This window comes from Poecilia latipinna, unplaced genomic scaffold (assembly GCF_001443285.1).
Source record: "Poecilia latipinna isolate Pla-1442-1.1 unplaced genomic scaffold, P_latipinna-1.0 Scaffold1031, whole genome shotgun sequence".
Taxonomy (NCBI): domain Eukaryota; kingdom Metazoa; phylum Chordata; class Actinopteri; order Cyprinodontiformes; family Poeciliidae; genus Poecilia; species Poecilia latipinna.
The window spans coordinates 28,484-36,493 of NW_015113647.1; the positions used below are offsets into that span (position 1 = coordinate 28,484).

The window sequence follows — 8,010 nt, forward strand, 5'->3', positions numbered from 1 at the left end:
AGGAAATAAACCCTTCAAGCTCCTTAAAAGGAATCATTTCCTGTTAAAGTCATTGCTCTCAGCTTTCTGTGTTTCCTTGTTGTGAAAATGAGCCGAATCTGGAGCAGAGTTTGAACAACTGGCTCTTCAACTCCTTTCTGTACATTTCCATTCTGTCTTCTCATTCATTTATTTCTCTATATCACTCCTCAATAATCCCGTCATTCTCTCTGGAGGCTCTTTTCTTGTTTCTCCTTCAGATATTAGGAAGCATCTCACTAATATGGTGGAGATGATCTTTTTTATACAGAGGTTTTTATAATAGATTCATATTCAATCATGGTCTTGATGTTATCATTTGAGACTGTAGTTAAGGTGTTTGCATAAAAAAAATCAGTATATAAAGGCCAAATGACAGGTTTGACCAGTCCTAGGACCCGATCATGTGGAAAACCCTGCAGTCATGAACTGTAAATGTGAACATCAACAATTATGAAGTTTGTGACAGTAACAAGTTGGACTTGTTTGGAAGAGTTGAAGGACAAACTTTTTTGTAAGAAATACTTCAACACACGCAGCAATTTAGAAAAAGGGTGTGAACAAAATCTGACTGCATAAAAAGACGCAGAAATCAACACAGAATCATCTGACAGAAAGTCGGAACATCGACCTGCAGACGTTCTCCGTCTCCAACCAACAAACGGTAAGATGGGACGTTTTCCTCTCATTGACTTTCAGGGAATTTAAAAAACAGTCACTGCAGCTGCAGATTCTGGACAGATATTGTCATTATGTTACCTGAACATAACAAAATTGCATTGGTGTCCTCTGATTGTTATAAGTTAATTGATGTTATTAAATTAGATTTATTTTTCTTTTTTTCTAATTAGGACAGTTATTGTAACATGTTGAATCCATAAATCCAAATTTTAGGGGAAACTTGGTTTCTCTTAAATCAAACTACTTATTTTATATCCTGAACTTGTGATATTGTCTAAAACAGAAAATGCTGCAATTTTACTTAAAAAATGAATGAAGATCAACAAAAAGTCTCAACTATTGTAAGTTATTTGTATTCTGATGAGCTTTATGTGTCATGGTGTCAGCACCTGAGCTGAATATAGCAGGAATAAGAAATGAGGGAAGGGATTCAGCTCTTTGTAAAGAAAACAATATTTAGACCATGTCAAAACATTTTCTTCCCTTAAAATTTTATAATATGCAAAGGAGTATTAGGGAAAATGTAGACAAAAAAATTAAATAGATGGCCGTGGAAGAGTAAATGTCTGCAAAAAATTTTATAACTATTCTAGATTAATTTCACATTTTTATGGAGTAAAAAAAAACGAATATTCTCCAAACTTGCTAGATTATGATCAGGACATGCTGCAACTTTACAAAGTCAGATTAAAAGGTATTTATTTACTCAGACTTATTAAGATCTAAAAGCCATTCACCCATTTCAGTTTTTGTAATATCAGACACACATAACCTGAGTGAAATCTAAACAGTTTTCAGTTAAACTCATTCATTAATTAAAAAAACAACATAAAATAAAGATTTTGGAGTAGCCATAGGTGAGCCATAATTAGTTACATTTACTCACATTCACTTGAGTAACATTTTGAAAAAAAAAAAAAAAAACTTTTCCAGTATTTTTTTTACCCTCATTTGCCTTGTTTTGTTATTTTGTTATTTATAGAAATTATTTTCATTTTGGTCCATAAGATAGACAAAATTTTCACAAACATTATATTTTGGTTAATCTCATTATGTAATTTTAANAANTNAAATGATTGATAATTTGATCATTAACTTGCCAAATCACTTTTTACTCGAGTAATTTTTTGGGGCTTCTACTTTTTACTTTTACTTGTATATAAAAGATGTTAAAGTAGTTCTGTTCTCTAGTTGGGTACAGTTTTTGGGTACTTTACTCACCTCTGGGAGTAGCCTAGTCAAAGTCTAGTTAAACTGGATTTAGGAACGAGCAGAGTCTTTATCAGGTCATATGCAGATCTTAGTAAAAATGTGCAGGAAAGTTTTCACATGAGTGTAGTATTGGGTTTCCTCCACCTGAAGTCTTTCACTGGTTTAACTGGTATGAAGGCAGTGAAACATTTATCACTCCACAGTTTTAGAAAGTCAAGCCGACATATTTAGCCCCAAGGCAAAGGAAGAGACACAAAAGAAAGTAGAGCGATGAGTGACAGACTAATAAAATAAACCAAAATTATTTATACAACTGCATCAAAGTGAACATTAAATTCAGTTTATGTCACATAATTGTGTTGCTGTCATCCACCTGCTGGGATGCACTGCTTTTGTTTAAGTTCAAACCCAAAGATCAAAGGAATTACTTTGTTTGAATAAGGGAAATTTTAGTAATGTTACATGCGGTTAAGTAAGTAATTGAAGTAGCAAATTAAAAAATATATTGACTACCACAAACTAACATGCAGTTGAATCATAAACTCATGATTTAATTTTACACAGCTGCTAAATCCAAGGACTTGGAAGCATTTAAACGCTACTACTGTTTCCTCGTTACACAATCTGCATAACCAGGATCCCCAGTTGAGCACCATGGACGCACCAACAATGCAACAGGTGGATTCATCCGCAAAAGTGGATCAGCAACAGACCACAGAAACTCTGGTAAGTCTTCAACCAACAAAATAAAGCAACTTATTTTCTAAATCAACAATGAGTTACTGTCTATTGGAAGAAAATAAAATAATAATAATTTTAAAAAATCAAAACATTGACTCAAGACAGAAACTCAGAAACAAGTATAACAGAAAGCAGAGCTTATACAAGCTGAATTTAATTGAAACTAAAGGGCCACAATGAGAAGCTTAGTAACTAAGCTGGAACCTAAATGAAACATAAAATAAGCACTTAAAGCTGGAAATGTTTTACATTTATTTACAACAGTCTTGATTTTAGCATATTAAAAAAGCTGGTGTTTTAACAGACTGTAGACACTAACATCCACTGTAGGCCTTCAGCTGTCAATTGTTTTACTCACTGGGTGACAAAAAAACGGCTGAAGTTGTGAAGGAAGGAAACAATGAAGGACAAAAATAAGAAGTAACAAACCTACAGGTTGCAAGGCAACTTTGTATAGCACCTTTCAGTCAGAGACAATTCAAAGTGCTTGTACAAAAAAAGAAGAGCAGGGGAAGAAAAGAGTGAAAATAAAGAAAGTAAAACAGATGTTAGAGACCGATTATGGAGAAGGAGAGAGAACTTGTAAAGAAAGACTAGCTAGAATACAAAACCACTTCTTCATGTTCATCTTCGTTTCTCTTTCATGTCAACAAGACAATGTCCATCTCTAAGCATGAACCATGGGCCAATTTGAACACAGATTTACTGCGGATGTGTCACCTGAATGACCGCTTTGCCAAGTACATCAACATCTGTTCCCTACCTGTGAACGAAGAGCTCATGGTGGAGAACAAGGTGATAGAAGCATATCAGGGAAATGCTACTGTGATCCGGACAGACACAACCAGGATAAGTGAGGAGAACGTCAGCCTGAAGAGTAAAGTCAAAATGTTGGATGAGCAGATCATTGAAATAACAAGAAGGTAGGGGAGCAATAACTGTTTTCCCTTTTCCAGAAGAGGCACAATGTTTGAAATAGTTATACTTTTTTCCACATAAGTACACAACACAGCCTTGTATATTTTATTTATCTCTAATACGCTTATTTCTAAACAAGTCTGAGAAGTTATTTACAATATAGCCGAACTTTACAGCTGAATTATCTGTTAGCGACTAAAGAGAAAACAAAAAGGAACTTAAACATTGAAAGACTGAAAGCAAATCAGATCAATGAACAAACTGACAAAAACAAATGAAATGTTGAAAAATTATTTCAAAACTAAATAAGTAAACACTTATACTTAGAAATTTCATATGATCAGTTTGTCAATAGAATGGATCTCAACAATGTGATGGATCAACATAATGTTCAGAGTTCAGAATTATAAAGCAGAAGTAAAATGATAAACAGCTTTCAATGATTTCTGATTTGTTTGCCATAATCGTATCTCTGGGGTCAAACTTCTCATGAATTCATTTTGTGAACATTCAAATACTGAGTCAGTAGTTTTTAGCTTCTAGGATAATCTGGATGCGAGGGTTTCACAGCTTCCACCAGTCCCACATCCTCTGCATCGTCTTTTAGTGCAACTATAATTATAAGTTGCTGTGAGATCAGAGGGATTTTTGCTGAAGCTAATTAGATACTGAAGATGGGCTGAAGATAAAAATATAATGTGATTTCTTTGTTTCTCTATTATCCAGGTGGAAGAAGGAGAAAGAACTGAGAGAGGAAGCTGACAAAAACTATTTAGCTTTTATACAAGTAAGTCCAGAACAGCTCATGTTAAACACATTTTGCCTGTTGATTATTCAGATTCACACAATATATGTATATTTTTTGTATTATATCTTCTGTGCAATTTGCAATTACAGAAAAATAAAGCTATCTATTCACAAGTCCTGGAGTTGCAGAAACAAATCGAGCTTCTGCAGGAGGAAAAAAAGGATCTGGAGATCAAGAGTGAACAGGTCTTCATTCTTTTATTTTCTTCCCTGTCTCCTTGTTCTTTCATCAGGCTTAAGATGGACAGACAAATAGACAGTAGGAGATTTAAAATACACATTTACATTTCATCTTCCTACAAATGTTCATTTGTATTTTATTATATGTACAGCAGTGGTTTCTTCAGTTTCAGTTCCAACTCAATCCGCTCAGCTTGGATGCAGCAAGTCAAGTGTGATGTGATGTGCAGTCATGCAGCTGATAGAAATACAAAGGCCTCTTGACTAAATCTGTATCATGGAAACAGATTTAAATAAAAAAAATATTCAGCTCCCATCTGTCACCTAAAGTCTCTGCTCTTAGAACAACACAACTACTGCAGATTCTAATCTCAAAAGTGATGGACTCATGAAACATTGGCACAATAATTCTGCACATTTTTGTTTTCATTCTAAATGCATCCTATTTGCCACATTGTGTACAGTCCTGTAGCTTCCAAGAATTTATTAAAGGTTAGAGGAGAAACATGTCTGTCGACATGCTTTTGGTCAGACAGTATTAAATTACATCGGTAATGTCTGAGACGTTTTTGCAAACACCGACTGCTTTCATGTTAGAATTGGCTTTATGACTCCCTTAGAGAGATTTAAAAGTCTTAATACTCTTATCCATAAACACCAGGGAACCCAACATGTTTGGCTGGAGTCATACATGCTCAGAGAACACATGAAAACTCCATGCAAAAAGATCCATGGCTGAGATAAGAGCTTGTTGCTGCAAGGCAGCAAAGCTAACAACTAATCAACTACAGCGCAGCGCAGCTGCAGTGAATTTAAACTTTTTGAAAGTCTAGTTGTTATAAGCAAGGAGGGATGTCTCTAACTGGCTTCCAATATTTTATTGTTAAAAACATTTACATTCACGTACCTTTTACTGCCTCATTGTCATTCTGCATTTCCAGGGAGTGAGAATCTCTATGGAGACAATAAAATACACTGGTGGATGTGGAAATGGCGACATGGTTGATGGTGTCAAGATTGACCTCAGTGAAATAAGGGAATATGTTAGTTCCTTTATTGAAAAAAGTGTTACTTCGATTGAAGTGGAGTACAAATCCAAGGTAAGAGATGGCCGTTTATTTCATTGATATTCAAATATGTGTTTGACAAGGAAGCAGAGAGGAGAAAAAGAATAATGCAAAATGTTCAAGACTTTTAAAGTTTCGTTGTGATCAACTAAAAACTGTTGCAGCACTGAGAACACGAGGAAAATGTTACTTTTTAATAACCAGGATATTGTTACTAACTTTCAGTATTGTTATACAAAACTCTGCAATTTCCATAGCGTAAATGATCAAAACATTGATTTGCTACTTGTTTTCAGGAATGTATGAGATAAACATACAATTGCATGTATAGTGGTGTGAAAATGTTTGGTGTGGCAGTAATCAGGCCTGGTTATGGCTAAACACCGTGAAGTCAGCTGTGATAAACCAGTTATCTGTGTTTTAATAAGTGAGGCAAGCACTTCTTAACACAAGTAGGCAATTTAAGATTTAACATCTTAATTTAAAGATTGTATATTTACTCATGTTGACTCTGACTAATATTTAAATTGATTTCTGAAACATAAGTTGTGAAAATATGCAAAAAAAAAAAAAGGAAATCAGAAAGGAGTCAAACACTTTTTTGTATCACTGTATGCATTTACATTTATAATATTGCTGGACCAAGAATACTCTCTTTAAACACACATTTTATTAGTGTCACTGTGGACAGAACAATGAGACTGAAAATGGAGTTTACCACCAATGTTTTCTGAGGCAGAAACAACTAAAAGATTCAACAGAAACTTTGAACCTCTCTTTAAATGGGAACTGCAGATTTTCATTCAGTCATTCTGGCACATCTCGGTCTGACCTGTCAATGATCGTAACATCTACCCGATGACTTTTGTTCCTGCAGATCACAGAATGGGAGATAAAAGTGAAGGAGAAAGATGCAGAACTCACTGAAGCTACCACAAAGATTAAGAACCTCTCTCTGCAGCTACAGAAGTACATCTGTGAGATAAAGTTCCTCGAAGAGGAAGTATGTAGGACACCCTTCTGATGTTTACCGTTTTCCCCTCCACACTTACAAAAAAACTCACGTACTACTCTCTCTCAGAACACCCAGATAAAGAAAACAGAGGAATTGAAAGAGCATCAATTTGAAAAACATTTGAAAGAAAAGGAGGAAGAGATAGAGATTCACATCAAGAACTACAGTCTTCTTTATAGTGAAAGTTTGAAGATGCATGCAGAGATTCTAATGTACAAGAAACTGCTGGAAGTAATGGGGAGCAGGTAATGTTTGGAAAGATCAAAGAAGTCATTGTAGTTTTCAACAACAAGTTTTACAATCTACTTGTGATGCTTTACAGAATCAACATATGTGACAAAGGCCAATCCATCTTCACTTCAGCAGGTAAGTATCTTTCTAAAAACAACACTGTGTTGTGCCAAACATCGCCGCTTGCCGCTAAAACCTCATGTTATCCTGGTGTCCACGTCTCCGATATTGACATCAACTTCCCTCTGTTGGTTTAATGAATGAGCCATGGGCCATTATGATCTCACAGAAATGCAGTCTGAGACACCAAACTTAATTATACAGAGGACCGACTGTTGCAATCTATGGAGATTTAATCGTGTTTGCTCTCTGGTGAATGTAATTGAATAGCAGCAAAGCATAGAGATAAGCATAAATGAGTAAAAATAGCAAGGAAACATTGTCAATCGCATCACCAAGCAGAAGAATCATGAATGCTAAGATGTCAGAACAAGTCAATGTTTTGCCATTAGGCAAAATTTAGAAAATCTTTTTATGTGTATTTCAAGTTATTAATGGCTTACACCCATCTTGTTTAAGATTAAAGTTGAATTTGGGTTTAATTCCATAAATGCGTAAGTTAACTTGAATAAGTTGATTTATACAAGTTTATTTAAACAAGTTGAAGCTTATTTAAAGTTGTTAACTTTAAGGAAGACTTTCTAATTGATGAACAGTTTGTAAAATTATGAACTGCTTAGAAAAACTTCAAAATTTCAAACAAATCTCAAACTTCAAAATATTGAACCCATCTAAATCCTTGGGTCTCCTAAATGCAGATTGCTATTGTTAAAGAACAAACAAAACAGAGTCTTCAATCACAAAAGGCATTTCATTTGTAAACTAATACCTGAAGCCCTGATAATAGCTGAGTGTGGAAAATATTTAAAGTAAAACATCTAATGTAGACTCTATTTGAGCTCTTCTAATGTTTTCCAATTTCATTTTTAGCATGGTTTGCAACAGTCATTTATCTAATTTTATTTTTTATTATTTTATGCTACTTAATGTTGATACACTTTTTTGATTTTACCTTTGATTTATCTTTCTTATGAGTTTTATATTACCGTACTCTAATATTTTAATGTTAATGCAGTATTA

At 34.3% G+C, this 8,010-nt stretch overlaps 1 protein-coding gene across 1 annotated transcript; it reads left to right on the plus strand.

The window, feature by feature from the left end:
- Positions 1 to 2,565: 2,565 nt before the first annotated feature.
- Positions 2,566 to 7,127, plus strand: LOC106958920 (desmin-like). Its single transcript, XM_015051099.1, has 8 exons — positions 2,566 to 2,637; positions 3,307 to 3,575; positions 4,297 to 4,357; positions 4,468 to 4,563; positions 5,499 to 5,657; positions 6,502 to 6,627; positions 6,706 to 6,884; positions 6,962 to 7,127. The coding sequence occupies exons 1-8, from the start codon at positions 2,566 to 2,568 to the stop codon at positions 7,125 to 7,127; spliced, it is 1,128 nt and encodes a 375-aa protein (XP_014906585.1).
- The last annotated feature ends 883 nt before the right edge of the window (positions 7,128 to 8,010 follow it).

What these genes read in the sequence shown, in the direction of transcription:
- LOC106958920 (XM_015051099.1), top strand. Translation starts at nt 2,566, where the DNA reads ATGGACGCACCAACAATGCAACAGGTGGATTCATCCGCAAAAGTGGAT. An exon ending in AAGTGGAGTACAAATCCAAG is followed by an intron (nt 5,658 to 6,501) that starts GTAAGAGATGGC and finishes TTGTTCCTGCAG; the next exon opens with ATCACAGAATGGGAGATAAA. An exon ending in CTGGAAGTAATGGGGAGCAG is followed by an intron (nt 6,885 to 6,961) that starts GTAATGTTTGGA and finishes GATGCTTTACAG; the next exon opens with AATCAACATATGTGACAAAG.